The 26,881-nt window shown below is 40.7% G+C and overlaps 12 protein-coding genes and 1 pseudogene across 13 annotated transcripts; 7 read left to right on the top strand and 6 right to left on the bottom strand.

Annotated features, from left to right (window-relative positions):
• Positions 1 to 30: 30 nt before the first annotated feature.
• Positions 31 to 1,126, bottom strand: LOC108611485 (uncharacterized). The gene is made up of 2 exons (XM_018004171.2): positions 803 to 1,126; positions 31 to 740 (listed from the first exon to the last, which is right to left on the bottom strand). The coding sequence occupies exons 1-2, from the start codon at positions 999 to 1,001 to the stop codon at positions 169 to 171; spliced, it is 771 nt and encodes a 256-aa protein (XP_017859660.1). The 5' UTR covers positions 1,002 to 1,126; the 3' UTR covers positions 31 to 168.
• A 25-nt stretch (positions 1,127 to 1,151) lies between these two features.
• Positions 1,152 to 1,991, bottom strand: LOC108611486 (glutathione S-transferase 1 pseudogene; annotated as a pseudogene).
• Positions 1,992 to 2,143: 152 nt separating this feature from the next.
• Positions 2,144 to 4,464, top strand: LOC108611484 (acyl-coenzyme A thioesterase 9, mitochondrial). The gene is made up of 4 exons (XM_018004170.2): positions 2,144 to 2,680; positions 2,866 to 3,108; positions 3,160 to 3,399; positions 3,459 to 4,464. Exons 2-4 carry the CDS (start codon positions 2,922 to 2,924, stop codon positions 4,427 to 4,429), a joined length of 1,398 nt encoding a protein of 465 aa, XP_017859659.1. The 5' UTR covers positions 2,144 to 2,680; positions 2,866 to 2,921; the 3' UTR covers positions 4,430 to 4,464.
• LOC108611483 (mini-chromosome maintenance complex-binding protein) lies at positions 4,450 to 6,582 on the bottom strand. The gene is made up of 3 exons (XM_018004169.2): positions 5,224 to 6,582; positions 4,922 to 5,165; positions 4,450 to 4,863 (listed from the first exon to the last, which is right to left on the bottom strand). The coding sequence occupies exons 1-3, from the start codon at positions 6,414 to 6,416 to the stop codon at positions 4,480 to 4,482; spliced, it is 1,821 nt and encodes a 606-aa protein (XP_017859658.1). The 5' UTR covers positions 6,417 to 6,582; the 3' UTR covers positions 4,450 to 4,479.
• Positions 6,557 to 9,131, top strand: LOC108611482 (zinc finger BED domain-containing protein 4). Its single transcript, XM_018004168.2, has 3 exons — positions 6,557 to 6,868; positions 6,934 to 7,923; positions 7,982 to 9,131. The coding sequence occupies exons 1-3, from the start codon at positions 6,632 to 6,634 to the stop codon at positions 8,585 to 8,587; spliced, it is 1,833 nt and encodes a 610-aa protein (XP_017859657.1). The 5' UTR covers positions 6,557 to 6,631; the 3' UTR covers positions 8,588 to 9,131.
• Positions 9,132 to 9,253: 122 nt separating this feature from the next.
• On the bottom strand, positions 9,254 to 10,283 carry LOC108609596 (uncharacterized). The gene is made up of 3 exons (XM_018001315.2): positions 9,957 to 10,283; positions 9,725 to 9,898; positions 9,254 to 9,660 (listed from the first exon to the last, which is right to left on the bottom strand). The coding sequence occupies exons 1-3, from the start codon at positions 10,212 to 10,214 to the stop codon at positions 9,487 to 9,489; spliced, it is 606 nt and encodes a 201-aa protein (XP_017856804.2). The 5' UTR covers positions 10,215 to 10,283; the 3' UTR covers positions 9,254 to 9,486.
• Positions 10,284 to 10,701: 418 nt separating this feature from the next.
• Positions 10,702 to 11,888, top strand: LOC108609597 (uncharacterized). The gene is made up of 3 exons (XM_018001316.2): positions 10,702 to 10,995; positions 11,056 to 11,229; positions 11,290 to 11,888. Exons 1-3 carry the CDS (start codon positions 10,735 to 10,737, stop codon positions 11,461 to 11,463), a joined length of 609 nt encoding a protein of 202 aa, XP_017856805.1. The 5' UTR covers positions 10,702 to 10,734; the 3' UTR covers positions 11,464 to 11,888.
• LOC108609598 (uncharacterized) lies at positions 11,793 to 12,742 on the bottom strand. Its single transcript, XM_018001317.2, has 3 exons — positions 12,394 to 12,742; positions 12,160 to 12,333; positions 11,793 to 12,101 (listed from the first exon to the last, which is right to left on the bottom strand). Exons 1-3 carry the CDS (start codon positions 12,649 to 12,651, stop codon positions 11,928 to 11,930), a joined length of 606 nt encoding a protein of 201 aa, XP_017856806.1. The 5' UTR covers positions 12,652 to 12,742; the 3' UTR covers positions 11,793 to 11,927.
• A 189-nt stretch (positions 12,743 to 12,931) lies between these two features.
• LOC108609599 (uncharacterized) lies at positions 12,932 to 14,028 on the top strand. The gene is made up of 3 exons (XM_089464588.1): positions 12,932 to 13,467; positions 13,519 to 13,692; positions 13,754 to 14,028. Exons 1-3 carry the CDS (start codon positions 13,210 to 13,212, stop codon positions 13,925 to 13,927), a joined length of 606 nt encoding a protein of 201 aa, XP_089320714.1. The 5' UTR covers positions 12,932 to 13,209; the 3' UTR covers positions 13,928 to 14,028.
• Positions 14,029 to 15,331: 1,303 nt separating this feature from the next.
• On the bottom strand, positions 15,332 to 19,594 carry SA1 (stromal antigen). Its single transcript, XM_018004611.2, has 10 exons — positions 19,397 to 19,594; positions 19,019 to 19,334; positions 18,725 to 18,898; positions 18,366 to 18,665; positions 17,872 to 18,305; positions 16,979 to 17,814; positions 16,542 to 16,900; positions 16,192 to 16,482; positions 15,536 to 16,076; positions 15,332 to 15,470 (listed from the first exon to the last, which is right to left on the bottom strand). The coding sequence occupies exons 1-10, from the start codon at positions 19,471 to 19,473 to the stop codon at positions 15,409 to 15,411; spliced, it is 3,390 nt and encodes a 1,129-aa protein (XP_017860100.1). The 5' UTR covers positions 19,474 to 19,594; the 3' UTR covers positions 15,332 to 15,408.
• Positions 19,595 to 19,668: 74 nt separating this feature from the next.
• Positions 19,669 to 20,616, top strand: Gas41 (YEATS domain-containing protein 4 Gas41). The gene is made up of 2 exons (XM_018002889.2): positions 19,669 to 20,314; positions 20,371 to 20,616. The coding sequence occupies exons 1-2, from the start codon at positions 19,789 to 19,791 to the stop codon at positions 20,526 to 20,528; spliced, it is 684 nt and encodes a 227-aa protein (XP_017858378.1). The 5' UTR covers positions 19,669 to 19,788; the 3' UTR covers positions 20,529 to 20,616.
• Positions 20,617 to 21,018: 402 nt separating this feature from the next.
• Positions 21,019 to 24,544, top strand: ihog (interference hedgehog). Its single transcript, XM_018002882.2, has 2 exons — positions 21,019 to 21,338; positions 21,486 to 24,544. The coding sequence occupies exon 2, from the start codon at positions 21,498 to 21,500 to the stop codon at positions 24,189 to 24,191; it is 2,694 nt and encodes an 897-aa protein (XP_017858371.1). The 5' UTR covers positions 21,019 to 21,338; positions 21,486 to 21,497; the 3' UTR covers positions 24,192 to 24,544.
• A 369-nt stretch (positions 24,545 to 24,913) lies between these two features.
• Fgop2 (Fibroblast growth factor receptor 1 oncogene partner 2) lies at positions 24,914 to 26,850 on the top strand. 2 transcript variants are annotated; one of them, XM_018002887.2, is made up of 2 exons: positions 24,914 to 25,199; positions 25,263 to 26,850. In XM_018002887.2, the coding sequence occupies exon 2, from the start codon at positions 25,344 to 25,346 to the stop codon at positions 26,433 to 26,435; it is 1,092 nt and encodes a 363-aa protein (XP_017858376.1). In that variant the 5' UTR covers positions 24,914 to 25,199; positions 25,263 to 25,343; the 3' UTR covers positions 26,436 to 26,850. The 2 variants fall into 2 exon arrangements, with proteins under 2 accessions (XP_017858376.1, XP_017858375.1); XM_018002886.2 differs by having other exon boundaries at positions 24,916 to 25,199; positions 25,259 to 26,850.
• Positions 26,851 to 26,881: the final 31 nt, after the last annotated feature.

Raw genomic sequence — 26,881 nt, 5'->3', positions numbered from 1 at the left:
AACCGATTTTCAGTGCTGTTAAACTTTACGATTATTTTTCTCTTTTGTTGTGGTTGGCAAATTCTTTTATGTTTTGTGTCAGCATTCTCAACAAAAGACAATCTGAGACGAAACTGATCAATAAAAAACCCAAATTCACAAATTTTTTTTTTTTTTAATTTTTTTTTCTTAGCTATGAGTTTGATTTAAGTACTGTTCTCTCTTATATTTGGCAATAATTTGCATAATTTCCAGCTTTGCATCTATTTTATAATCCTCATCCAATTGATCAAGATCTTGGGCAATCGTCATACCATAATGATAGAAATACGATTTGTGTGCTTTTCTAGGGGTTCGCACTTCTAAGATTGGCGACTCTTTTGGTCTTTTCCGAGCGGATGGCAAAATGGTTTCCTCTTCATTATCAGGCTCATTTAATGGTGGTGAATCTTCAACAAATGGCTCTTCCGTTTTTATGGTAATTGGTGGCTGGCATTCCTGTGTGGCAAGTGGATCATCTTCAGAAAGATCAAAACTACTATCGCTTGCAGTCGGAGGTAGTGCTGTCCTACATGTGCTCACTGCCGATGAGTTTTGCTGCGCTCGAGCTGGTGTGTCCAGAGCAGAACTCAAGAATGATAGTGTTAGTCTAAATTTCCAGGTGGTATTGAAGTTTTCTGCATCTGCACCGATCCGTCTCGATTTGCTTTCCTCGAACAAATAGTATGTTTTCATATTTGTCCATTTCTTTTGTAAAGCTTCTATAATCAGGCAAATTTTACTTTAATATGATTGCAACAATATATGTATGTATCTATTTTACCTTTAGTAATTGGTGTGGTCGAAGAAAATCCACCATAGGAGTTAACTTTGTCTGCAAGAAGCGACCAGAATTTCGCCTTTTTTGATTTATATGCGAACTGTGGATGGGAATGATCCCAAACGAATGGCGCTGCTTTCACATGTTTTATAATATAAAGCAGAATTTCATCGGTCCAAACCACTTTGTTATTTTTACTCATTTTGTTTATCTATCTTTCGCTACCACTGAAAAATCGATTAGCTCCGCGACCGATACTTTTTATGTATATCGAAAAAAAAAAAAAATAAATGCTTATGCGCGGTATGCACCTCAGTAATGAAGCAGCATTGCAATAAACTACAAACAAATATAAATTTTGGCCAGGTTTATTTATTGTATAGCTTTATAACTTAAATGAATAAACCAATATATAGTTTACTTTTTGAATGTACAAAATGTGTGAATCGTTAGTAAATATTATACATATATATAATTTGTTATTAATAGAAAATAATAGTTCTTCCCATATTCGTAGTCTATAATAAATTTAGAGCTCCACTTTGGTCCACTGGCTTCTCATGAATGTTGAATACTCCTTGGCTCCAATATTATTGTATTTCTCAAAATATGGCAGCTCGCTAAGACGTGCCAGCCAAGCGGTAATCCTCGGATATTTCTGTTCATCAATATCAAAAACTGCAGGCACGGATGAGACAGTGGCAGCACAGCAGAAATCAGCGATGGTCACTGTATCGCCAGCGATGTATGGCTTCTCCAGCAGTGTCTCTGTCAAGCGAAGAGCCCCGTGAACGTTGTCAGTCCGTTCCTTGGTCACCTCAGTGATGCCCCTTATCCAAAACACGCTGCTCACATTCCACAATGCCTTGTAGATGACGCTGGCATCGAAGAACAAGCGCTGATTGACTTCTGTGCGTTTCAACAGTTCCTTAGGATACAGTGCATCGGTCTTAGCATACTTCTCGCACAGATATATGCATATGGCATGTGAGTCCGTTACGATTATTCCATTATCATCCAACACGGGTACCGTACCTTGTGGATTCATCTTCAAAAATTCCGGACTACGATTCTCGCCTGTTCCCAAATTGATCACCTTATATTCGAAGGGCACCTCCAGTGCTTTGAGTGTTACTAGACAAGCCCGCACCGGCGGCGACATATCAATACCGTAAAGAACGATCTTCGACATTTTGTTACATACGTGAACGCATCAACTCGAGCGATTCGACTAAAAGCAATTCGTAGCTGACAAGCCTTATAAACTTGTATGTTTGTGGAATGCAAGTGTGGATCATAATTGTGCCAAGCTTTTAAATAAGCAAAAAAGGCACATAACGATGATATCGCACTTTCATACCCTCAAAATCTGCTCACACATGATTACAAGGCGTTTGAATTCACGACTGGAAGAGGTTAATATTAGAGCATTATCAAACTAAAATATTATGTTATTGTTGTAATTTAAACTTAAATGATTGTGTTGGAACGCACTATCATTGTATCAATTGAGTTATATATCTAACTACATATATTTATTTATTTGGACTATAAGTGTATAGGGTATATCATAGTCGCAAACGTATGGAGTCAACAAATTAAAAATAAACTATTTTCTCTCTAATATTTTCAATTAAGCATCACGTAAACTAAAGAAGAAAATTTAAATTAATATGGACGGTCTTTTTTACACTGTCTCGTATGTCACAAGATATGGTCCTCAATTTCGTTATCATTTTTAAATTTATTTTTGCTTGTTTATTAATCTAGTGTACTTCAATGTGGGAATTTACTTTTCTATTCATACATGTATGAAAATCCATATTAGAGACCAGGTTTACAAATACAATATTGGTTTTCTTACAGCATAGAAACATTTAGGTGATTATTAAAAATTCTCAAGCTTCACAAAAATTATGCAAGTTATTGATTTCTGTATTTGATTTATTTAAAAAAACACAAATACATCAATTGTTCTTTACCTAAAAATTTTTATCCTAAATACCATTTTCTTTTTATTTTTCCCATAACAATATTTAAATTAAATATGCCAACAAAAATTAAAGTCGTATTTGGAATATTATTCAAAATTGGAATCAATTTATTTGAATGATCGATTAGGATGGTCCGGTTGTTAAGAAGCCCAAGATCTGTGTTAACTGCGTCCCGCTTCCTGCGATCTCGATGTAAAACGCGTCTTGTTGTCTGCTCGCAGAACCTACATCACTCTGTTGCTCGGTGCCATTGGCATGACACATGTGAATTTGATGCCTTTCAGTCTGGTCACTGTTCGGGCACAATGTCAGATGGTAAATAAGACCAAAAGTTTTGATTCCGTGTTTAGCACTCTCGTTCCGTAGTGAGTAAGAATATTCGGAAACAAATTGGCTTGGAGCCGGGCTATTACACGATACCCAAGTGTCGGGCAAATCTGCTGAAGTATACACCAAAGCGTGAGGATCTTCCCAGTCGTAGCATGACTGAATCTTTCACAACGGCGATATTGCCACTGAGTTCGAGTTCGTATCGGGAGCGCTATGTCAACCACTTGCGTCGTGTGCGTATGGGACGACTGATGGAGGAGTTGGACTTGTTTGCGGGTAAGTCAATAGATATGCTGCCAACAACTATACGACGCTTACATATGCCAGGCTCTTAGTGTGGATCTGTCATCGTCATACAAGTGTGCCGACTTTGCCTAAGGGCATACCGTTGCCCTATATATTTGTCACGGTGCTGGTCGAGAGCGTGGAATTTTCGAACAGCAATAAGATCTCGGCATCTGAAGACATATCCTTGTGCGGCCACGTCTCGTGGACTGGCATGACTTCCATGGAAATAACCATTTACATGCAGCAAAACTTTCGAACCATCCTCAAAGCCATCTTTGTGGTGGTCGCACGCAATGCAACGAATACAGCAGCGGCACCAATCAATCCACTAGCTCCGGCCAACGAGAAGGAGAAGGCGTGCTACGATGAATCGGTTAAGAGGTCTGAGGCACGCCAACAGAAACACTCAAAGAATGCCCTTTACATCCGACCCACCAAGGAAGACGAGAAGCTAATGTTCGAGATCTTCAAGCGTACCCAGGGCACAAATGCTAATGATATGTACAATCTTGAATTGCCAGCCAATTGCAGATGGATGTCTGAATCGAATCAGACTACCTTGCTGCGTGCCTTCCCTGACAATCGCAACTTGCACAATCATATTTTTGGGGGATTCGTAATGAGGACCGCTGTGGAGATCAGTTCGATTACCGCCTGCCTCTATGCTGGCGGCCGACCACTGATCGAGTGCATCTCGGATGTGGCATTCTATAGTCCACTGAAGGTGAACTCGTTTATCAAATTAACGGCCTACGTGGTCTACACATATAAGAAGTATATTCAGTTGTTGACAATTGTGGAAGTCTTGCAAGAGAACAGTTCGTCGCATTTGACTACAAATGCGTTGTTTCTCATCTACAAGGCTGAGAGAAATGTCCAAGAGGTGCTGCCCATTACGTATGAAGAGTCGTTGTGCTATATAAATGGTCGCAAGAAGTTTCGTGCTTTCCAGAAGTTAAGACAGGATCGATTGACCAATTTAAAACAGTTTCAAAAAACCGAAAAGTCTGGCAGCTAATAAAAAACGTTTTTTAAAAGTTATACTTAAAATAACGATTGATCTTCAATTTAATTGCGCATAGAAGCGCTGGATTTGGGCAGTGCTTGCAATCGCTGGCGGCGCTTCGACTCAAACTCTGTGGCTAGGTGCCAGGTTTCCTTATCTAGCGTCACATGACCGCGCGCAATGCCCAGTAGACGTGATAGGACCAATAGACAGTGTAGATCATCGGCATTGCTCTTCACATTCGCCTTTCGCATATCAACAAATTCCTGCTGTATCATTTCCGTGTGCTCCTCGCTAACGCTGAACTGGCCAATCCGCGACATGGTCAAATAGTTACGAAACTGCTGCAAACGTCCTGGCTGCAAATAGTGCAAAGCAGCTTTTAGAGATTCCTCCCATATCTGAATAGACTTTTCATCCGCCTTAAGGGGCAGCACAAAGTCGCTCTGCAAATAAAAGACGCATATTAGAGATATGCAGAGAGTACTTATGGCAATGCCATACCGGCAGCATGCTACGTCCCTCGCTGAGCACCAGTACCGGAATATCCACATTGTAATCGATTTGATAATACTGAAAGTCGCACTTGAGCTGCTGATTGTTAATGAGGTTCGCTAGATGCTGTACGGCATGCACACCATTCGCCTCCAGCTTGCCTTGCTGCATGCGCGTCTCGTCCAGCACCAAATGCGTATGGGGCGCCAGTTGCAACAGTCCAGAGACCAGCTTGTTCGTCTCATAGTCCTTTCTGTGGAACGTAAATGGTTTACTCTTATCCATCCGGATGAAATGTAAGTTGTACCTACTTTGGCGTAAAGGCTGACGTGTTCATGGTTTCCAGTGTCATTGGCAGATAGTGGCTAGCAGGTAGCAACAGCTCGAGCACCTCATATAGCTTCGTTGTATACTGCTGCAGACACTCTTTGGGCAGATTGCAGATGTTTAGTGTGAATTTGCCAATGCTCTGCATCTCAGATCGGCTGTAGACTGTAGAAATTAGATGGCATAGTAGATACTCGGCAGCAAGCTCGTCGTCAAACAGGCAAAGTTTGAGCAGCATGCGCAAATCCTTGTGTATGGTCTCCAAAGATTGTGGTGCATGTAGCGCCTCAACCGCAGGGGGTTGCTGCAAGCTCTCGTCCAGCAACGGATTGGCATGACACAAAGACTTGACGGCAAAGGCATGCAGGCGCGGTATTAGAAACGGCGATGGATTTTGTGCCTGCAGCTCGGCTAGGCTTTCCACATCCTTCATAGCCTCAACGTCCAGCGTGGACGCGTCCAATGCTGGATCGACAGATAGAAAGCCGACGAAATCCATCAGCGAGTTTAAGGTATATTTATCAAAGTCCTCATAGACCTTCACCATACAGGCCATGCTTGGACGACTGGGCAGCGGCGAATTGATTAGGTAATCAGGGCCAAGCACTGTGGAACTACAACCATTTGTTTCTGTTTGCCTTTCAGCACTCACACATTGCTTTTTGGCTAAGCTAATAGCGTTAGACTCATCTGCTTTGTCCACTTCCATATCTTCTTGATCATCCAACGCACGCTTAACACCACTTCCAACACTTGGCAACTGATCAAACTGTGGGTTACACTGCTTCTCGTGCTCCTTAGCCCAGTCATTGAGACCAGGCACTGAGACCACAAACAGTGTACGTCGCTCGCCATGCACATTGTTCTCGGCATTGTAATCCAGTTGTTCATCTTTGCCTAGTCGCAGACAGTCGCGATATTTGCCTGGCTGTAGGCGGGCACTGCCATCGCCTAATTTTACCTCGTAGCGTTCCAAGTAAATTTCTGGATCCATCATGTCCTGCACCATGCCACGAAAACGTACCAAGCCCTGATCCTTCAATTTGTGCAAAGGTGTGTGATTTAACAGCGGAATAGAGTGCCATTTCGTAGAATCACTGAGTAATTCTTTCCAGCTTGCAATGTCTTGTGCTATCAGTTCTTCTGGAGTGCGTGGTAATTCCATGTTGCAAGGCATTGCGCATATAAACAAATAATTGTTATTGCCGAGTCGCGTGCGCGCCAAATTACAATATTATTGATGGAACAAATTCGATAGTAGTCTACATCAATAATGACAACTCTAATTGCATGAAATCGAGAAGTTATCGTAATCGTTGCTTGTGTTATCGTAAGTTGTGTTATAGGGCTGCGATGAAACGGATGTAAAGCGGAGTATCCGCAATAGAAATAATGAGCAAAAAGAGCCGAGTTTGGAACTTTTTCTATAAAGAAAGCGATACTGTCGCAATTTGTTGTCTGTGCCACAAAAATTATTCACGCAAGGGTCGTGGCACAACATGTCTCCGAAATCATCTGAAGAGCAAACATCCTGCCGAATTTCTAACGTTATCCGAAAACGACATCAAGTACATGGTGAAAACGGAAATAAATGATAACGCATCCGTTCACACGAACCTGCAATTACACGTAAAAAAAAGAATACACTTTTCGAAAGAGTTCACTCTAACAATTTCAAATTTTTTTCTTTCCAGGATGCTGATCCATTGGAAGTTCAAAGAGTAAGCGACTCAGACGAAACGTATGCGAGCGATGAGAAATTGGCTTTAATGATAGCCCAGCATGATTACTCCTTTAGCTTCATAAACAGCGTTGGCTTTGTGAACTTTATTAAAGTTCTACAGCCTCGATATGTAATTAATACTGTTAGTTATTATGAAAATATGCTATGTCAAGACATATATCGGCGGATGCAAACGCAACTGAAACAACAACTCGTCATGTTAGATTCTGTTTCACTGGCCACAAGCATTTCGTGGCGAACTGGTGGCCAAGGCTTGCTTAGCTTAAGTTGTCACGGAATTTCCAATGACTTCCAGTATAAGCAGTTCCACTTGAAATGCGAAGCTCTAGATGGACGGCACACAGAAGATGTCGCTTGTCGCATTCGTATCATAATTTCAAATGTTTGTCAGGAGCTTCAACTACCCAAGGAGAAGATTAACTGCATTATCAGAGATGAGGGCACCTGCACACCTGGCTCTATAGTAGAGTGCAATGTTCACCTACTTAAGCTTTGTGTAAAATATGCGCTCGAATCAAATGAGCATCTTAAGCAACTAGATGCCAAATGCCTTCAAATTGCGAAACATTTTGAGCAATCTCCCATAGCATACAATCATTTGAAATATATTCATGAAAAGCAATTGAATCGCGAGCCATTACAATTGATGGAACACAACCATAACCACAGCCACTTGGACTGGAACGCGATCTTTCGTTTGAAAAGCCGCATGCTCAAGCTTAAAGATGCTCTCTCACTCTACGCCGAGGAATATAATATGGTAAAGATTTATCCAGATGAGTGGCTGGATATTGATTTGGGTCAACGAGTCATCCAGCCGATTGAGGAAATTGTCAATATTTTGAGTGGAACCTCTGCGACAGCCTCCTCAGTCATACCTCTAATAGCCGCACTACGGGACTCCCTTCGGACAGATGTCCACAATTTTGTGTCTTCAGTGGTTAAGTGAAATACTTAGAAGGAATGTAAAAAAAATTGTAATTCCGATTCTCTTACAGACCATTTGCTCGTTTGCGCGAAAGCTGCTCGAGGAGCTGGAATCGAGATGCTCGACAATTACTACGGATATCAAGTACCTGATGGCCACGTATTTGGATCCGCGTTACAAACAAGCATTTTTTACCCATCAGGAAGCGCAGCTGGTGACTGAGGAATTATTGGCACAGCTTTGCCGAACTCACATCCAGCAATGGCAGCCGCCAATGAAGATCGCAAAAGTTGCCTCGAATGTTAAAAACGAATCGAAAATCGATTCCTTTCTTGATAATATGCTCACATTATCCAACACGAGTACGGAGGCATCTACATCATTGCATTCGCAATCGCAATCGCAACTGAAAAATCTATTATATTTATACAATTCTGAGCCAAGGGTCGAACGACAAAGCGATCCAATCACTTGGTGGCGATCCAATAATAAATACAGCGCTTTGTTTCCAATCGTTAGGCGCTATCTATCCACCCCAGCTGCCAGCATTGCTAGCGAGCGTATTTTCGATATATCTAAGAGTCTATATAGTGATATGCAAGTGGGTCTCTGTCCTGAAAATGTTTCCAAAATATTATTTATTAAAGCAAACTTGAAAGCCCTAGAGCAAGTTTAGCTATATGATATCAATACAGATGAATTTGAGGTATTTAAAGAAAATTTACCTTAAATCATGTTAGGTATATTGTTAAAAAAAAAACTATTAAATTTAAGCTTTAATATAATATATATTCACGTTCAAAATTATTTTTGTTTCCAAAAGAAAGCAAGTGATTGATGTTTATTTATTTATATTTAATTACATATTGAAATAAATTAAATTAAATGAAGATAAAAAACATTTAAATTTCCGAAAAATGTTTTTTTTTCGAGTTTTTCTGAAGTTTCCTTGTTCTCAGAAATCCATTTAAGATTAATATAGTAGAACTATTCTTGTTTACTTATTTCTTTTGATTGTGCTGTACAAATTTTAAAGAGGATGTTCTGATATGAGACGACCTATAATTAAGTAATTAAATCTAACAGGCCTCTGTTAAATATACAAATTAAAATGAATGTTAAAAGCATGCGCTGTTCTAATTATTTATAAATATAATTGCTCCACGATAAATAATATAATTCATCGCGATAAACCAACAAACGAGAGCAATGTATGTATATAAATCTGTAGACATATGAAACATCATTATATTCATATAAAAACAGACAGAAAGACAGGACTATCTTTATTATGTAGTCTCTAAAATTTTCCTTTAGATGCTAACAAATTTCCAGGTAATTTTTTTTTTTTTTTCAAATTGATAATAAAATTTGTTATAAAGTTTTTTTGTTTATTCTATATTTGAATTTATTTATTAGACTTCTTATTGGGAACCTAACGAATAATTGATCATTAAAATTTTAAATGATGGATAGTTATCATAGGGATACCAAATTAAACTGTTCCAGCAGGGATGATCTGTGCAAGATGCCGTGGACTTATCGGACTCTTCTAACTAATAGTCATGTTTTTTTCTAATTTAGCCTTTCAAACTCTCCCACTAGCTCGATACAGATGCTAGATTCTCGTTCCACATTCATCCAGCTAAAGGCTCTGATTGTGACAACAATTTTATGTCGTCCATGTAAAGGCAGTCCAGTAATATCGAATATTAAGTTTATAACAAACGGCTCGTGAATAAATGTAGTCTGCAAGAAGAAAGTAAATATTTACAATAATATTTATAAATATATTTACATTTTGTAAATTTACTCCGGGGTAAAAGCATTTATCTTTAACAGCTGCTTTATTGGTTATAAATTGAGTCCAATACTTATACCAATACTGAGGCTCGTCATACAGAATGGGGCAGATGTCAGGAACGGTCATACCGAAAGGTGTTTGCACCCAGCTTATACGATCGAACTTAAATAATTGAAAGCTCATCTGAATAAATAGTCATTTAGGGATGTTATTTGACTCTAAAAATGTTAACTGAAAATACCAAAACACGATCGCCAGGTTGAATGTCCCACTTAAAGGAAGCATTGCCCGAAACTGCTAGTTTATCGCCTTCTCGTGTAAAGGTTAACTCTGACATATCGCACATTTCATGAACGTTAAGGACGTTATGTGCTGAATTTTGGCACTCGCTGTAGAACTGGTCCTCCTCAGGGACGAACAGGTATTTCAAGGCTTTCGATTGCCATGTGAATAAAATCGCGCCGAAAATTGCGTATTGAAACTTTAGTTGGAACAACATCGTATGATTTTTCGACTCACTTTGCTTTATTGAATCTTAAGCGTTCAGGTTTTTATAGCATGTGCTCTAGTCGAGAGAGCCCAACTAAAAAATTCCATAAGTCCCATTATAGATTAATGACATGTATGTCAGCATACACGTGTCGTCTAATGATCCTATAGAACTAATAAACGAGATCTATATGTATCAGTAGAACACATATTGATTAGTTTTTTGATGGATTATATTTTAAATGTATATTCACATTTAGAAAACTTATTTTAGTATGCAACTCAAATATTTTAAAGCATTTACATATACAATCAGTTAATCTTTAGTCAGTTATATTGCCTTATTTAGATTGAACACGAGCTAACTAATCTGTTACCACCTTTTTCAGGTTAGCTGAAAATAACACGAACTAACACGTAGCTAACTATTGGCTGCTTATTGCATTATATAATTCAATTTCTATTGTATAAAAGTATCACTTCATAGAACAGTGAAATCAATTCGAAAATAAAACGCGAATAGTGAAACGATGTGTTTCCAGTTGGCGTTTCGAGTGAACGCAGTCCTCTTGCTGATTCTGTTCGCAAGACAGTCGAATGGTCTAATCTACCGATTCATTCCCGAGGATGATGAGTTCTTTGAAGACTGCGATAACGCGCCTAGTAACGCTCTGAACCTTCATGGATTTGTTGACACTTCTCAAATAAGCTTCTCTCGGAATAATGGTATAATTACCGTATCGGGCAATACTACCGCAATCTGGAATATTAAACCTGGGGATCGTATTGAAGTAACTTCGATTTGCACTAATTGACAGGTATAACATCACTATAATTACATTTCTATTCAGGGTAAGGCTGTCATGTTCCAATACGATCGTGGCATCTGGCGGCCAACACAATTCAGTGTGACAGTGCGTAACTGCTGTGCCGTCATATACGACAAGCCGCAGTACTGGTATAAATATTGGACACAACATATAACCAATAGGGAAGAAATAAAGGACCAATGTTTTTACCCCGGAGTACGTATGTGCTATACAACAATCTATTTGAGGTTAACAATCTATATCTTCGCCTTTCAGACCAAAATGATATATGAGCCTTTCGAGATAGACGTTTTAATGCAGTTCACGGGTCTGCCTTTAAATGGGCGGTACAAGATCGTGACCACATTTAGGGCATTCGACAAGAGAAATGTACAGCGCGATACTATCATTTGCTTACAAACCGTTGGAGAATTCGAAAGGCTAGACTAAAATATATATATATATATATATATATATATTTTTACCTATTTTTCAAATGTCAAAAGACCAAATAAAAATAAAATAAAAGTCAAAAGTCCATCTAAGAAAGTTATTCAACAAATAAATTCCCTGCAACATAACAAAACCTGTTTTGTTCAGTCCAATGGCTATGAAGAACCCCTGCCGACATATACTGTGTTAATTACTATGTCCACTAAGAAATTCTAATTAATAAACGCGGAAGAAAGCTCTTAGCAGCAGATACCTTTAATCAAAACTTAATTCATATCGAATGATTCAACAAAATAAATTTTGAAAATGTTCAAAATGTGCTACAAACAATAAATATTTTTACAAATTCTCAATCAAAAGAAACACAAAAAAAAAAATGTTTGTTGTATAGTAGTTATTGGTAATGATAGGATAATAAGAAAGTGTTCGCGTCGGAAATAACGGCTTTCAATATATGTACATTAATTAAGTCTTTCAAAGTGTCCCTCTACTTCGATACAGATGCTAGTTTCTCGCTCCACATTATTTGCGTTAAATGCTCTAATTGTGCAAATAACTTTATGTCGTCCACTTAAAGGCAATCCAGTAAAATCGAATATCAAATTCAGAGAAAAGGGTTCGTGAATTATTTTGGTCTGAAAGACAAAGACAAAAATTGCAAACTTCAAATTCATTTAAATTTTGTAAACATACTCCAGGGTACATGCATTTGTCCTTCACGTCTTCTTTATTGGTTATATATTTTGTCCAATACTTATACCAGTACTGAGGCTCATCATATAAAACAGCACACATGTTACGAACTGTCATACCGAATAGTGTTTGCACCCAGGCTATACGATCAAATTTAAATAGCTGAAAGCTCATCTAAATAGAAAGCAAGCTGTAAATGTATTATTCTAATCTGTGAATGTTGAAGTTAAGTACCTCAATGCGATCCCCTGGTTGAATATTCCATTTATAGGTAGCATTGCCAGACATATAAATTATATCGTCCTGGCGAGAAACTGTGAACTCGGAGGTATCAAGCACTCCATAAATATTAAGAACATTATTTGGTTGATTAGAACAATCACCAAAGAACTCGTCATCTTCAGGAATAAACTGGTATTTCAAGGCATACGATATTTTTACGATGAAAATGAGGAACAGCACTGCATAGAGAAACTTTGATACGAACAACATTGTGTTATTATTAAATTCAAATGGGAATTGATTTTTATCCTTGAATTGAATTGGTTTTTATACAGTAAAAACAAGTTGTGTAATGCTGATATTTATCACAATAATTACATATCGACTCGGTTAAATTGCTTCTAATTTGAAAGAGGAGGACCTGATATGTCGATAATAAGCTAATTGTATTTAATAAGGTTTATGTTCAGTTTTATCATCAATTAATGTAATATAGTTAATTTAATTTTATATTTCCATCAAAATAAGCATTTCCTTTAAACGATTCTCATACCCTCATCCCAATGAGAAAGAGTCGTTCTTGAACAGGATGGAGCTTAGAGGATGTAGTTATGACCATCTAGTCATATATATATATACATATATATTCTCAATAATCTGAACTGTAATCTAAGCCTTGTAGGACACAGTGCAATCTTACATATCAAATCAATCTACATGGAGTTATTGTGATAAATATCAGTATTAAATACCTTGCATTTTAGTGTATAAAAGCTCCAATGCATCTACCACAAAAGTCAATTCCAATTTGAGTCTAATAATAACACAATGTTGTTCCGATCAACGTTTCTATACTCAGTGCTATTCCTCATTTCGTTCATTACAATTTCAAATACCTTAAAGTATATATTTGTTCCTGAAAATGACGAGATCTTTGATGATTGCTCTAATCAATCAAACGATGTCCTTAATATTCATGGACTGTTCGATATGTCGCACTTCATAATTAGACGCCAGGACGATGTAATTTATATGTCTGGCAATTCTACCTACAAGTGGAATATTCAACCACTGGATCGCGTTGAGGTATTTCGTTGAGTGGAATAACATCGTTATAATTAACTGTTTTCTTTTAAGGCGAGCTTCCAGCTATATAAATTTGATCGTATAGCCTGGTTGCAAACACCATTCGGTATGAAAATTCGTGACATGTGTCCAGTTCTATTTGATGAGCCTCAGTACTGGTATAAGTATTGGACAAAATATATAACTAATAAGGACGATTTTAAGGGGAAATGTCCTAGCCCAGGAGTATGTTTGTAAGTGAAAATAGTATTGCAATTAAAAATGTTTTTTTTTTTTCGTCTTCTAGGATAACTTATTTTACGAACCATTTTCCTTGAACTTGTTTATCGAATTAACTGGATTGCCTTTAAATGGACGATATAAAGTTTTAATAACAGCTAAGGCCTTTAGCCCGAATAATGAGGAGCGGGAGACTAGTATTTGCGTCGAAGTAGAGGGACAATTTGAAAGACTTAATTAAAATTATTTGTTCTCAAGAAATAAATAATAAAATTGTCACCTTGCTCTAAATACAAATTAAATATTAGATAATTGCATCGAAATCGTAATGTAATTATAATATTTCTAATCATGAACATTATTTAACTGTATACGGTGATTATATTCAACGCTATTCTAAAATTAACCTTTTTTTTTAGTCATATATATCATTTAGAATTAAATTACAGATTCAATTGAAAACAACTGGAGGAATAAAAACATAAGGCCGTCATACATTTATAAAGGCCCTATGAAAAATTTTAAAATTGATTACTAATTAAATTTTTATCGGTTAATACTTACCGCCATTCCAATAAACAGACTATTTGTAAAAATTTATTGAAATAGAAATATATGAACATATATGTAGATACTTAAATATTATGAAAACACTGAACTGGTTAGATATATCTACCATGATGACAGACCACCTTTTTCTAATTGTGCGTAATCAAACAATCATACACAGATATTTATCATTGTTATGATAACCCATTTATAGTGTATATAAAGCCCAGTTTGTAAGGCACACACATCCATAGGAAAGGGATTTAAAAGTAAATAGCGCAACGATGTGGATCGGACTATTCGTGATATTGCTGGCAAGGCAATCGAGTGGATTTAAATATAAGTTTATTCCTGACAATTATTATATATATATCAGCCCTGTTTGATAGTTTCAATTTATCGCTTGCCTCTAATGACAATATAATATCCGCTTCGGGCAGTGTTACCTACATATGGAATATTCAGCGTGGGGATCGTATTTTGGTAAATTTCCAGTGAGCTAAGTTAAATAATATTTTGATTTTATTATTTTTTTTCTTTGCAGATTAGCTACCAGTTATATAAGTTTGATCGTATCGCCTGGGTGCAGACAGTATTCGGCATGACTGTGCCTAACATCTGTCCAATTATATATTATGAGCCTCAGTACTGATACAAAATTTGGTTACAGCACGTGGTTAACAAGGAAGACGTGAAAGACGAATGCTTTTACCCTGGCGTAGGTTTATTCAACATAAACATATTTGTGTTTCGATATTGCCTTTAAATTTGAAAGCCTTTGACCATAGGAATGTTCAGCGAGAAACTAGCATTTGCATGGAAATTCGTGGAGAATTTGAAAGGGTGTAAATTCAATACGTGTTTATAATTGCGTGATGTAAATAAATGTGTTATTATCGCAACAGTTGCAGTTTAACTGGATCGTAATAGTTCATAGATATAATACAGAAGCGAGTGAATCATATATTATTCTAGTATCAGCGCCTTTTATGGCCTTTAATATATTTCATAAACTAGCCTAATTCAAGTTCGGATTCTGATATGCATCACTCGACCCTATTATCGACTTAACTTAAAAATATCATACATCACACCATTTAGTTAAGTTAAAGTTATTAAAGTTTATTCTGAATAGTTCTTAAAATAATTTGTATTTAATTTCTTTCGATGATCTCAGCCTCTATAATCGGGATCATTGTGTTCGTCTTCGTCTTCCTCCTCCTCGTCATCTTCATCTAAATAAGAATTGGAATTCGTGTTTTACTTCAAAGCAAGCGTTAATAAACTTCCATCTCCTTACCATGATCTCTTCGCTTGCGCGTGTACGCTCTTCGAGTGACCACCGGCGCCTGATCCGTTTCGCCGTGCAGCAAGGAATTACGATACAGTATTAGGGGCTGCCACTCCTCCGCACGACTCGACGGCATGCCCGGCGGTATGACCTTGTCCAAGAATGCCATGATCACCTTCTTATCTTGCTTCAGCAATTTGTAGTTGAATTCATTGAGCACCTCCAGAAACAGAATGCGAGTTGGTGCACGGACTGGATCATCGGGCTGTTTATTGGCAGCAAAGTAAATGCCGCCCCGATGTATGGCAGCAACCGACTCGCGATTCTTAAGGGCATCAAACCCGAAAGTAAGCGCAAACCGCTTAGCCAACTCCTTCAGATCGATAAACTCCTGTGAACTCTTTGATACAATACCATCATCACTTTGCTCTTGCAGGCTCTTAAACACTGTAATTAAACTCAGCAAGAGCGTCATGGCAAAGTTAACCTTATTGATTTCTCGCGCCTTTCCCAGCGTAGCTTTAATAATATCGCCGTACTCGTTATAGCACTTTAATTGTAAGGGAAAGGAGGCTGAGATTAATATCAGGTTGCGAAAAATCTATATGCTATATGTACTAATTAGATTAGGAGAAGAATCTCTGGAGTTATAAAATTATCTGTACCTTTACATAATATTTGAATATACTTGCTGCTCGCATTGTAGGTATTATGTTGTAGACAATTAGTTTGCAGTAGCAGGCCAAGAAGTTTCGTTTTTTATGCAACTCCTCGATGCGGGTTTCATCCTGGGCAACAACCTGTTTCAGCGAGAACACGTAGTGCTGCACAAAATTGTCTAAGATGAGATGTTCGTCCATGCGCGACTTGTATTCCAAGCTGCGTATATGCTCACTCTCGCTGCGCGCCAACTGATCTGAGTAAATGATGAGCAGATCACAGATGGACTGGTAAGCCTGTCAAAAAATAAATCTCTCATGTTACGACCGTTAATTAAAAGTAATTTTATACGCACAGCTTCTTGAATTTGGACAGTAGGCCCGTCTCGGGTCAGCTCAAAGCAAGCGGACATAAAACTGTCTAAATTGCTGCGCAGCTCAGCTACAACCTCGGCCACATTCAACGCTTCGCAGTCATTCTCAACGTAGTAGAGGCCCCAGCTAATCGAGAAGTAGCAGGCCTCAATGCAATACGCCAGCGCCTCATTGGGTAGACAACGTTCAACATTGTCCTTACACTGCGCCTCCTCAACGTCACGAAACAGAGATTTAAATAAATCCCACGAATTCAGATTGTGGGACGAATACAAAATGGACAACACTTTTAGCGCTATGGTTATATTATAGATGTCATCCTCGTTGGGTGTCTCCTCGCCTGAAATAATAAATTAAATTAGTGGCGTTAATAGATCAACAGATCATCTTTCAAATACAATATAAAATGAGTATTCACCTAAAATAAGATTTCGCCACTCGACGATGGTATCCTTGTACTTGTTGACCGCACTCTCGATGATATTGGAGCGGGCAATGTTGCAGCGAGTGTACGTAGCGCTTCCTTCGGCGCAGAGGCATTCCAGTGTCTTGGCACAGGTCTCGAGGACGTCACGACCGGTGTGCATACACATTACTTGACTAATCTTATCCAGCAGTGCCTGCAAGTTGCCCTCCTGCCGATTGGTGGTGTACAGATTGAGGTCAAAGTACTGCGGCACTGCCAGCAAATTGGCCAGCTTTTCACTGTCTGCCTGATACTTTTCCAATAGAGCCGGTAGTGTCACAATGAAATGCTCTGTCAACTTAACCTTTTCATCCTGTATGGCTTTTAGCTCCTTAGAGCTAAGTGTAAACTTGCGATTGCTGGCACGTCCCACGGGCACCTCGCCTGTCGCGGATTGCTTGACGCTGCTCACCATGATTTCGATCAATGTAGATTCCTGTTTGTTGTCGAGCACCTCCTCATTGGGACCTGGCTCCTCCAGCAACAGATCAGTCATACATTCCCAATCGCGCACCATATCATTGCTATCTATGAAGGAGTCCACCAAATAGGCGCCGTGCTCGTGCAGCTCTGATTCAATGAAGAATTGCACGAGATCTCGAATCAGAGGTGTATTGGGCAGACGCAATTTACCACGCTTTGTCTTCGTTTCTTCCATGTCGGCGGTTAGGTGAAACAAACGCACATTGAGAAACTCTGCAGCAGCCTGAGCAACACCTCGATGCGAGGAGTAGACCAGCTCATAGACAATCTCACAATCCTTATCAGCCAAAATCTCCGGATGTATTCTATAAGAGATCCATTACATTCATATATACATAATTCAATTTCGTCTTGAAACTTACTTTAGTATGCTGATTACCAGCTTAACGGCATGCACAGACACCTCGAATTCCTTGTCCAGTGTCATGGCTACAATTCTGTCTTTAAATTTGGACGTAAACAGCTCCAGTTTGCCTTTTAGCTCATCTTTGTCATAGAGGGGCAGCAGCGATTGGAGACAGCGTAGACGCACTTCACCAATTTTATCGTGCAACGTCCAGCCAATATATTTCAAATATGAATCGTCCAGGAAATTTTGCGGATAATTTTCCATCCATATGCCAATCTCAGCCATACAAATGGCTCGTATATCTGGCAGAGTATCTCTGTACCGATGTACAAATACCGACTTGAACATGTAGGTTAACATGCTTTTGATCTCATCCATATTCTCTTCCAACTCCGAGCGTTTTGTCATCAGCGAGTCCAAGCGATCCGATGCGCGACGATCCCGTGACTAAAATACATAAGAACTATTATACCTGGATGCCTAACTCATATTTAAAGATTTGCTTACTTTAACGCGCTCAGCTTCAAATTGTTTGGCTGCATTTTCGAAATTATTCGATACGAGAAGAGCGACATCCACCAATGCCGTCATTAATTTCATTGCGGCCAATGTGGCGGTGTGACGAAAAGCGCGTACTTGTGAATCGGACAGACCCGTCAGTAGCGAGATCACATTGTCCATTAAGAACTGATCATAAATTATGGAATACTGACATTGTTTAACAAGCGTTTGCACAAAGTCACAAAAATTATGTTTGAACTTCTTCCACTGTGTGCCGGTCATAATCAATGGATACTCGCCGCTTTCCTAAGTAATAAATTGATATTTTAGCCGCTTTCGTTTAATTCATTTAAATGCTTACTTACCTCATCAAATTCTTCCGTCATGCGACGAATGATAGCCGTATGATCAACAGGATATTGTATATCCTCTGATATTTTTCCTTTGCAACCGCTCGCATTTATAAAGAACTGCATCAAGGCAACAAGTGCTGTTTCCCGATTCGCTTTGTACTGCCCAATCCATTGATCAACAATGCTCTGGATTAAGAATAGATTTGTTTGTTATTAAAGATGGCTGTTATTAAAGATGGCTCCCGGTGAAAGGACATTTATCTCTCTCCCATACGCACATACACATATGTCCACATAAATATTTACCGCAATTGGATTCTTTGAGTGTCGAACAATATAGTATAAACTGTTCTCATCGGTTGTAATTTCACGCTCGTTGTCGATGCGTTCGTGGTGCGCCTTCTCCACTGGTTCTTTGCGCGGCCGCTCAATGCGCTCCTTTCGCTCCGCTGGCGGTTTGCGTGTTTGTGGTGTCTTTCGTTTGCGTGAAACGGGCGCAAAAAACTCATCCTCGTCATCATCGATGATTGGCGGTTTGTCACGGACGCCACCACGTGCACGCAGTCGCGTCATGCGCTTGGTGGGGCTGTCTGCATCAGATGTACTTTCATTTAAAGCATCACTGTTGAAAAACAATTTCCCTTAAAAAAATGCAACGGTACTGAATTCGATTTTGCGTTTTACCTGTGCATTTCGTCGTATTCTGGAGCCGGAGGCGGATCATCCATACGTATGCGCTTTCCACCGCGGCGCGCCATCATTTTGATATATTAACTGGGCTTTTTAATAATTAATTGTTATTTTTCCGACAATAAAATTTTTTTGGCGTCTTGGCAAACAACAAATAGTGATGATAGCGAAAAGCCACCAATACTATCGGAAGAGATATCGATATTTACAGCGAAAGAAAGAGATACAGCATTTGTTTATATTTTTGTTGCGGCGAATTGGTAACTCGCAGGCCTATCGAATAGGAGTATCGATACTACACCACCAAAAAAAGAAGAAGCGTCTGTTTTGTTTTTCGAGCAGATAAAAATAAACAATTCAAAACTTTTTAATAATAGTAATTAAATATGACTGAATTTAGTGCGGAGTCAGGCGGACGCTTGAAGGGCGTAACAATTGTAAAGCCAATTGTGTACGGCAATAAAGCACGCTCCTTTGGCAAAAAGCGTGAGGAGGACGGACACACGCATCAATGGCAGGTTTATCTGAAGCCCTATTATGACGAGGATATGTCGATTTATGTAAAGAAAGTACACTTCAAACTGCACGAAAGCTATGCAAATCCGAATCGCATTGTTGTCAAACCGCCATACGAAATTACGGAAACCGGCTGGGGTGAATTTGAGGTTGTTATTAAAATCTACTTTAATGACCCATCCGAACGGCCTGTGACCTGCTATCACATATTAAAGTTGTTCCAATCGCCCGTCGTGGACGGCGAGTTGAGCTCGTCCACGACAATGGACACTAAAAAAGGATTAGTATCTGAATCATACGAAGAAATAGTCTTTCAAGAGCCCACCCAGATAATGCAACATTATCTTACGCTCTCCGAACAAAGTGCAAATGGATTACTCAACCATGATACAGATTGTAAATAAATAGTAAATAAAAGTGAGAAGTGATTAAACCATTCTTTATCATTTCAGTTGAAGAAAAGAAGGCTAAGACCCTAGACAACATAATCAATGTGAAGCAAAAGGTCAAAAGCGAGATCGTAAGTCTTAAGGATAAGCTTAAATTGGCTCGCGAGACAATTGTAAAATTCAAGGCGGAACTAGCAAAAGTCCAAAAACCACCTGCTTAATACCGAAAATTGTGAATATAATATGTTTAAGAGAATAAAATAAACTAAGCTGTATGAAAACCCAATAAAATTTTCATTAGAAATTCTAGGGATAAGTTTGTGTATAAAATGTGCTCGAGCAGCAGCTAATTTTTATTTAGAAGTGGCAGTTAATATTAAATATTCAGCTGACGTGCTTGCAGATTGTGCCAGTGAACAATAAACTGAATTCATTGAAAAAAAATTAAAAACATTTTGTTCACATTCTCCAGGCTGCATCGTGTTGTTTTCTCTTGTTCTCTCTCTCCCTCTCTCTCTCTCTCCCTCTCTCTCTCTCCCTCTCTCTCTCTCTCTCCTCTCTCTCTCTCTCCCTCTCTCTCTCTCTCCCTCTCTCTCTCTCTCCCTCTCTTTCGCATCGCTCTCTGCCAGTAGCATAAACACTGGCATCCACATGCACTTACACACACAGACACACACTATTTATGCCTAATGAACCATTGAACCAGTTAAAGATTTTTTTTAGCTGAATGAACCAGTCGACTTGAACTGGCGTCGCTGTCGTGTTGCAGCATCCAATTTCGATGGCAAATAATAAAATGTTATTGTTTATTTGTACAAGTTGTTAAGTGCATTTATTTATTTACAAGTCGGTAACTTGTAAGAGAAACAATTAACTCGTTTCACAGTAAACAATATACCACGCATATAATGAGCGAACGTACGACTGTGTAAAATCGAAAGAAGAAAAACCTGCTTCCAGACTCTGCGCAAACGCGTCGGCTAGCTTAAGTCGAGAACCGAACAAAAGGAACGGAACGGAACCTTAGACAGGTAAGCATGCGCTTTACCTGTTGCCTGCTGGCAGCATTTTTAGTATACAAAATTACGCTTTGAATGTGATTGTTTTCTTAGTTTTGGACTTAAAGTCGTTAAATTTGCACAGATTTGGCATTTGTAATTAGTTTATACCTTTTACAGCGGCGCCCCCAAATGTCGGTGACGCGAGGCCACAAATCAACGCCATCGCTGCTGCTGCTGTTTCTGTCGGTGTTGACGTCGTTGCTTGCAGCAATTCCGGTTTTACAGGCCAATGCGCCGTCGGCAGGGCCAGGCGTGCGAATACTGCGACCGCCCGAATCTACAGTGGCGCCCTCTGGCGACGAGGTGGTGTTTGTGTGCGAGACCAGTTTGCCGCCGGAACACTTCGAATGGAGCTACGCCTCGACCCGCAGCCATGCGCCGCGCTTCAAATATTTAAAATCGAGCAGCGCCAAAAACAATTCCAATATAACCATAACCAATGACAATGACATATCCAAGCTCCGTGTCATTGTACGGCCCGAGACTCTGGGCGAGTATCGTTGCGTGGCATGGTTTGGACCACTGGCCGTCACCTCCACCACAGCGCGTTTGGAGCTGGCCACCATCAGCGGCGACAAAACTGCTCAACGTTCAGATTGGCGCGTGGCGGCAGGCAACACTGTGCTCTGGCAATGCGGCCAGGTGGTGTCTAATCCGGCACCCACATGGAGCTTCTATTACAATGACATCGAGATACCAGCGGCCTCGACACTGAGTGACTCCAGTGGCACGCTGCTGCTGCCACATGTCTCAACGGCAAGCAGCGGCAGCTACACTTGCGTAGCCACCAACACGGCCTCGGGTCAGCGCCTGGCCATGCCCAGACGTTTGGAACTGCAGGTACCGGCTGCAGCTTTGCCGAGCGCAGCGCCAGCTCTGCTGCCTGGGCAAAGCGTGCGAACCGAAGTGTTGGCTCGCATAGGTGAAACATTGTTGCTGCTGTGCCCGGGCGTGGGCTATCCTCCGCCCACAGCCGTTTGGAGCAGCCCCGATGTGTCCGGAGCTGTGTACAACAATCGCACGCGCGTGCTGCCCTATGGACTGCAAATTAGCGGACTGCAGCCAAAGGATACGGGGACCTACATCTGCTACCTGGACAATGGGATACGTCCTGCCTTGGAGCATTATATTCAGCTGGTGGTGCAGCAAGCCCCACGTATAGTGCGTCCGCCGAGCGCCAATCTCACCAATGAGGGCGAATTCATGATGTTGGAGTGTGCGGCCACGGGCACGCCCACACCGAAGATCTACTGGTTGCTTAATGGGGAGAACAGTGTCTACGATACCGAGGCGGAGCTGCCGTCCAATGGCTCCCTAATCTTGCGCCGAGTGCAAAAGCGGCATGCCGGCTGTGTACAGTGCTTTGCAAGAAATGTGCTCGGTGAAGACAGCGCTGGCACTCTGCTCCAAGTCAATCCCACTCAGATCCAGGCCGGAGATGGCATGGGCACGGGCGGCATGGGTAGGTCATCCAACCGGAACGCACACAACCGCAAGCAAAAGCAAATGGTGCCACCGTCGGCCCCCAATGTTACCCGGCTATCGGATGAGTCTGTAATGCTGCGCTGGCATGTCGTGAAAAACGATGGATTGCACATTCAGTTCTTCAAGGTGCAGTACCGTATGACGGACAGCGGCAAGCGCAAGAGCTGGCAGACCACCAACGAGAACATACCGTATGGCAAACAGCGGCACGATTCGGATGAGGCGGTTAGGAACTTCACGTCATCGGTGACGGGCTTGCGACCGGATCACAGCTATCGGTTTCGCATCATGGCCGTCTACTCCAACAACGACAACAAGGAGAGCAACACCTCGGGTAAATTCTTTCTGCAGCGGGGTGCTGCTTTGGCTCCGCTGCCGGTGCCCGAGCTGTTGGACATTAAGGAGTACTCGCAGACGGCCGTCATGCTGCACTGGCGTTTGCCCAGCGATGCAGATGAGCAATTGATATCCGGATACTATGCCTATTATCGACCCTCTGCCTCGGCTGGCGAGTACCTGAAGGCAACCATCGATGGTGCCAAGGCGCGCAGCGCTCTGATCTCTGCGCTTGAGCCGGGCACAATTTACGAATTTAAATTGCAATCTTTTAGCGCTATGGCTGCATCCGAGTTCAGTTCACTCAAGCAAGGACGAACCCAACGACCCAGAAGCAGCACAACGGCTCAGCCGACGATGCATACTGTAGATACCACTACGCCGACCCACAACGAGACCTTCAACATGAATCCGCTGCTAACGGGCACCATTAGTGGCGGTGCATTACTAATCTTGCTCGTGATCAGCGCCTGCTTCTGCCTATGCAAGCGTCGCCACTCACGCGGCGACAACTCACAGAATAAGCCGAGGCTGGCGGAGCTGCGCGAGGATTTCGTACCGCTGAACACCTGTTCGCCCAACAAGCCGCGCACACGACATATCCACATTACACTGAATCCGCTGGCACAGCAGCAGCAACAACAGCTGCAGCAGCAGCATCAACAGGACGAGAAGGACTCGCAGGATAATGAGTTGGGCTACTTCCAGCGCCAGCCCGTTGTTTACGATGCCGAAACGTTGGGTTTCAATGGACTTGCGCGTATGTCTTCGTCTTCGCTGCGACGCTCTCAACGCACGCTGGAACGTGCCGCTGTTGGTGGCGGCTCTGGCGGCAACAACAACAATCTTAACCAGGCGACGGATGCCTCGCTGGCCGCATCGCTGGACAGCCCACGCCTGCAGGCGTCCAACAAGCCGGGGCGTGTTATTCTAAAGCGCTCACGCCTATCCAGCCGCTCCGAGAATCTCTCATCGGGCAGCCTGAACAGCGTGGGCGTTTAAACTCGTGATCTTTATTTAGTCTATGCTCATTTATAGGATATATGCTATTCCTCTACCTCTGTTTTACAACTTTTAAAACCTTCAAATGACATTTACTTAAACACTTTGTACTTATATATACAAATGCATTAGCCCTTAAGTACTTAATTAGTTTTCTACACTTTATTACTTGTATGGAGCCTATATAGCTCAAATGTGCATTTTATAGTATAGTATTTACCTACTTATATAGTTAGTCTTCCAGCTCTTGAGATAAGTTTAAATTCTGTACTGATAGCTTCATAATTTTATCTATACAAAAAACAAACACAAAAATGACAATAAAAATTTGCTAACTTTCCGAAAAAAGAAAATTTAATTAAAATTGCAGAAACTTTTAAGAAAATATTAAGCTTAATTTAATCAATGTTTTTAACTTTCCATAAGAAATATTACTCATTATAAGGTGATTGACCCGATTTCTCTCGACTGCCAATTATATACATATGCTTGGCTTTAAAATGTTTTTGTTTTAAATATTCTTCCTAAATGCTGCAAACTTGACTCAGATCTCTATAAGTCACGCCTACAACAAAATACTCTCATTAAAAAAAAATGTTATGAATCATCGCATACTTTAACTTTGTATACAGAGCTCTAAATTTTTGCATATAAATTTTATACGTTTAGGTATAAATGAAATATAAAAGAAAACTAAATAAAACTGTTTCTATTATATTCGCCTTGCGAGGTGCCGTCAAAAAGTTAAAATTTCAAATTAAAACTTAACGATAGACTGTCGATAAATTGATTGGGTTCGATAATAAATGATATGCACTGCTGTTTGAAAAAAACGATGGCAACCTTCTCAGCTGTCAGCTGTCAAACCACCTAAAATAATTGGGTCGCACCAAAATTTCTAATAGTAACATTTTGGATGGTTTAATTTATTTTAAAAATTCTAATGATTGGCAAAAAGAGTGTACAGAAGAAGCTGAATCAATAAATAAGTCACAAAACCTTTGCAACGTAATACAAAAAATAAATAGCCAGTACAATGCACAAGTTTAAGATGTTCTTTGTTACAGATAGCGAGAACCGCTGCAAACAGAAAGGAAAATCAGAATTGAAATACTTCAGAGGAAGGTAGATTGTAGCAAAAGGGTCGGCAACATGTCGAACCTATCAGTGGGGCAGATGATAATGGACGCACAGCGTATGGCCAGTCGTGTGAAGGATTTGGATGCGCTGGGCACAGCACTGTTGGAAGAGGCAGAGACCAACAATCGTTTGGTTGAAAGCTTGCGTCAATATCAGGAGGATATTGAGTCACTTAATCGAGTTGCGAATAACAAGACTAATGCGGATATGGTCAATCGCATACAGCAACAGAATGTTAACAGCTCTGAGATACTGAAGGAAAATCGTGAGCTTAAAATCTGCATTGAGGACTATGAGCGAGCCATGGAACTGATGATGCAAAAGTACAGGGAACACACAGTGACCAAGGTGCTGGACAACAAATTAAATTTCAAGGAGCTGTACAACGAACGCCTTTGGCAGGTGATACGCGAACAGCGCGAAAAGATCAACGAAATGGCGGCCGTCATGCACCGAGCAGCCACTGCGGATGACGAGAATGTGCAGCGGGAACTGCAAACGATATCACAGCTGCGCATGGAGAACGAAACGCTGCGCGAACTGTTGCAAATTTCCAAAAAGTACGGCTCCGCACAGCGGCCAATACGCGAGGGCGATCATCTGCTTGAAGAGAAGGCGGTGCAAACAGATAATCAGGCAGATGACTCTGCCGACGATCTGTCCATATCGGGTGCTTCAGTAGAGAACATGAACAACAATTCAGTCATACAAATGTACAGCAGTCCCGAGGTGATCACCAGCGCAAGCAATGCCAGCAATAACTCAGCAATCACTGCCTCAGTAAATGCGCTCAGCGCAGCTCAGCTAACCAACGCAGTTGGTGAAACCATCGATGCTGCTGTTGCTGTTGCTGCTGCAACTGGTGGGAATACAGCAGAGCATACCAACGCCAATGAGAATAACAATGGACCTGCTGTACACGACACGCCAGAAACGCCAGCCAAACCAACGGCAGGGATGGCGGCGGCAGCAACGATAGCGGCTGCACCGACGGCAACATCAGCGGCATCAACATCAACGACGACACCGAACGACGTGGAGGAAGAGCACACGCTGCCAGTTGTGGGCGGTGCCGTTGTTGTGGTTGGTGCCAACGCAACATGATAGGTGCTGATTAAACAGCATTGTCTGGATTGCATTGCCATGTGTCGTCATCATCTCCAGTCAATCATTGTCTGGTTTGCATTGTCATTTGTCTCCAGTCAATCATTGTTAATTTTTATTCGCTTAACAAACACGTCTTTGATTTCCGGCGCAACGCACTCATCAGCACTCTATTAACAACAGATACAAATACACACCCATCCAAACAATCACATACTCACACACACACACTCATTACACTGCATTAGTTCATAGCGACTAATAATCTCTAAGTAATTTATACATGCATACAATCTAACGTCTGTGCCAAGCGCAACAGAAATCATCATCAGAAACCTTATACACTCTCACACTCTATAATCCATGTTGTACTCTGTCGACTTATTATGATTTCTTAATAAAAGCCAGAATAGAAGTTGTCTTTGATCAATTATTAGAATGGAATT

The sequence above is a fragment of the Drosophila arizonae genome, chromosome 3, assembly GCF_054131065.1.
Source record: "Drosophila arizonae isolate 15081-1271.41 chromosome 3, UAZ_ARI_1.0, whole genome shotgun sequence".
Lineage (NCBI taxonomy): Eukaryota > Metazoa > Arthropoda > Insecta > Diptera > Drosophilidae > Drosophila > Drosophila arizonae.
The sequence above is the reverse complement of the archived record's forward strand: the minus strand, read 5'-3'. Positions and strand labels throughout refer to the sequence as shown.

Excerpts from the sequence above, each read along its gene's own strand:
- LOC108611485 (XM_018004171.2), bottom strand. The coding sequence starts at position 1,001 with ATGAGTAAAAATAACAAAGTGGTTTGGACCGATGAAATTCTGCTTTAT. Across the intron at positions 741-802 it reads GACCACACCAATTACTAAAG|AAGCTTTACAAAAGAAATGG; the intron begins GTAAAATAGATA and ends GCCTGATTATAG.
- LOC108611484 (XM_018004170.2), top strand. The coding sequence starts at position 2,922 with ATGGTCCGGTTGTTAAGAAGCCCAAGATCTGTGTTAACTGCGTCCCGC. Across the intron at positions 3,109-3,159 it reads TTCGGGCACAATGTCAGATG|TGAGTAAGAATATTCGGAAA; the intron begins GTAAATAAGACC and ends CTCGTTCCGTAG. Across the intron at positions 3,400-3,458 it reads GGAGTTGGACTTGTTTGCGG|TGTGGATCTGTCATCGTCAT; the intron begins GTAAGTCAATAG and ends CCAGGCTCTTAG.
- LOC108611483 (XM_018004169.2), bottom strand. The coding sequence starts at position 6,416 with ATGCCTTGCAACATGGAATTACCACGCACTCCAGAAGAACTGATAGCA. Across the intron at positions 5,166-5,223 it reads ACGTCAGCCTTTACGCCAAA|AAAGGACTATGAGACGAACA; the intron begins GTAGGTACAACT and ends TACGTTCCACAG. Across the intron at positions 4,864-4,921 it reads AGGGACGTAGCATGCTGCCG|AGCGACTTTGTGCTGCCCCT; the intron begins GTATGGCATTGC and ends TTTTATTTGCAG.
- LOC108611482 (XM_018004168.2), top strand. The coding sequence starts at position 6,632 with ATGAGCAAAAAGAGCCGAGTTTGGAACTTTTTCTATAAAGAAAGCGAT. Across the intron at positions 6,869-6,933 it reads ACACGAACCTGCAATTACAC|GATGCTGATCCATTGGAAGT; the intron begins GTAAAAAAAAGA and ends TTTTCTTTCCAG. Across the intron at positions 7,924-7,981 it reads ACAATTTTGTGTCTTCAGTG|ACCATTTGCTCGTTTGCGCG; the intron begins GTTAAGTGAAAT and ends ATTCTCTTACAG.
- LOC108609596 (XM_018001315.2), bottom strand. The coding sequence starts at position 10,214 with ATGTTGTTCCAACTAAAGTTTCAATACGCAATTTTCGGCGCGATTTTA. Across the intron at positions 9,899-9,956 it reads AACCTGGCGATCGTGTTTTG|ATGAGCTTTCAATTATTTAA; the intron begins GTATTTTCAGTT and ends CTATTTATTCAG. Across the intron at positions 9,661-9,724 it reads ATAAATGCTTTTACCCCGGA|ACTACATTTATTCACGAGCC; the intron begins GTAAATTTACAA and ends TTCTTCTTGCAG.
- LOC108609597 (XM_018001316.2), top strand. The coding sequence starts at position 10,735 with ATGTGTTTCCAGTTGGCGTTTCGAGTGAACGCAGTCCTCTTGCTGATT. Across the intron at positions 10,996-11,055 it reads AACCTGGGGATCGTATTGAA|GGTAAGGCTGTCATGTTCCA; the intron begins GTAACTTCGATT and ends ATTTCTATTCAG. Across the intron at positions 11,230-11,289 it reads ACCAATGTTTTTACCCCGGA|ACCAAAATGATATATGAGCC; the intron begins GTACGTATGTGC and ends TTCGCCTTTCAG.
- LOC108609598 (XM_018001317.2), bottom strand. The coding sequence starts at position 12,651 with ATGTTGTTCGTATCAAAGTTTCTCTATGCAGTGCTGTTCCTCATTTTC. Across the intron at positions 12,334-12,393 it reads AACCAGGGGATCGCATTGAG|ATGAGCTTTCAGCTATTTAA; the intron begins GTACTTAACTTC and ends CTTTCTATTTAG. Across the intron at positions 12,102-12,159 it reads ACAAATGCATGTACCCTGGA|ACCAAAATAATTCACGAACC; the intron begins GTATGTTTACAA and ends TTTGTCTTTCAG.
- LOC108609599 (XM_089464588.1), top strand. The coding sequence starts at position 13,210 with ATGTTGTTCCGATCAACGTTTCTATACTCAGTGCTATTCCTCATTTCG. Across the intron at positions 13,468-13,518 it reads AACCACTGGATCGCGTTGAG|GCGAGCTTCCAGCTATATAA; the intron begins GTATTTCGTTGA and ends TTTTCTTTTAAG. Across the intron at positions 13,693-13,753 it reads GGAAATGTCCTAGCCCAGGA|GATAACTTATTTTACGAACC; the intron begins GTATGTTTGTAA and ends TTCGTCTTCTAG.
- SA1 (XM_018004611.2), bottom strand. The coding sequence starts at position 19,473 with ATGATGGCGCGCCGCGGTGGAAAGCGCATACGTATGGATGATCCGCCT. Across the intron at positions 18,306-18,365 it reads TTGAAGCTGAGCGCGTTAAA|TCACGGGATCGTCGCGCATC; the intron begins GTAAGCAAATCT and ends TATGTATTTTAG. Across the intron at positions 17,815-17,871 it reads CTGGTAATCAGCATACTAAA|AATACATCCGGAGATTTTGG; the intron begins GTAAGTTTCAAG and ends GATCTCTTATAG.
- Gas41 (XM_018002889.2), top strand. The coding sequence starts at position 19,789 with ATGACTGAATTTAGTGCGGAGTCAGGCGGACGCTTGAAGGGCGTAACA. Across the intron at positions 20,315-20,370 it reads ACTCAACCATGATACAGATT|TTGAAGAAAAGAAGGCTAAG; the intron begins GTAAATAAATAG and ends TTATCATTTCAG.
- ihog (XM_018002882.2), top strand. The coding sequence starts at position 21,498 with ATGTCGGTGACGCGAGGCCACAAATCAACGCCATCGCTGCTGCTGCTG.
- Fgop2 (XM_018002887.2), top strand. The coding sequence starts at position 25,344 with ATGTCGAACCTATCAGTGGGGCAGATGATAATGGACGCACAGCGTATG.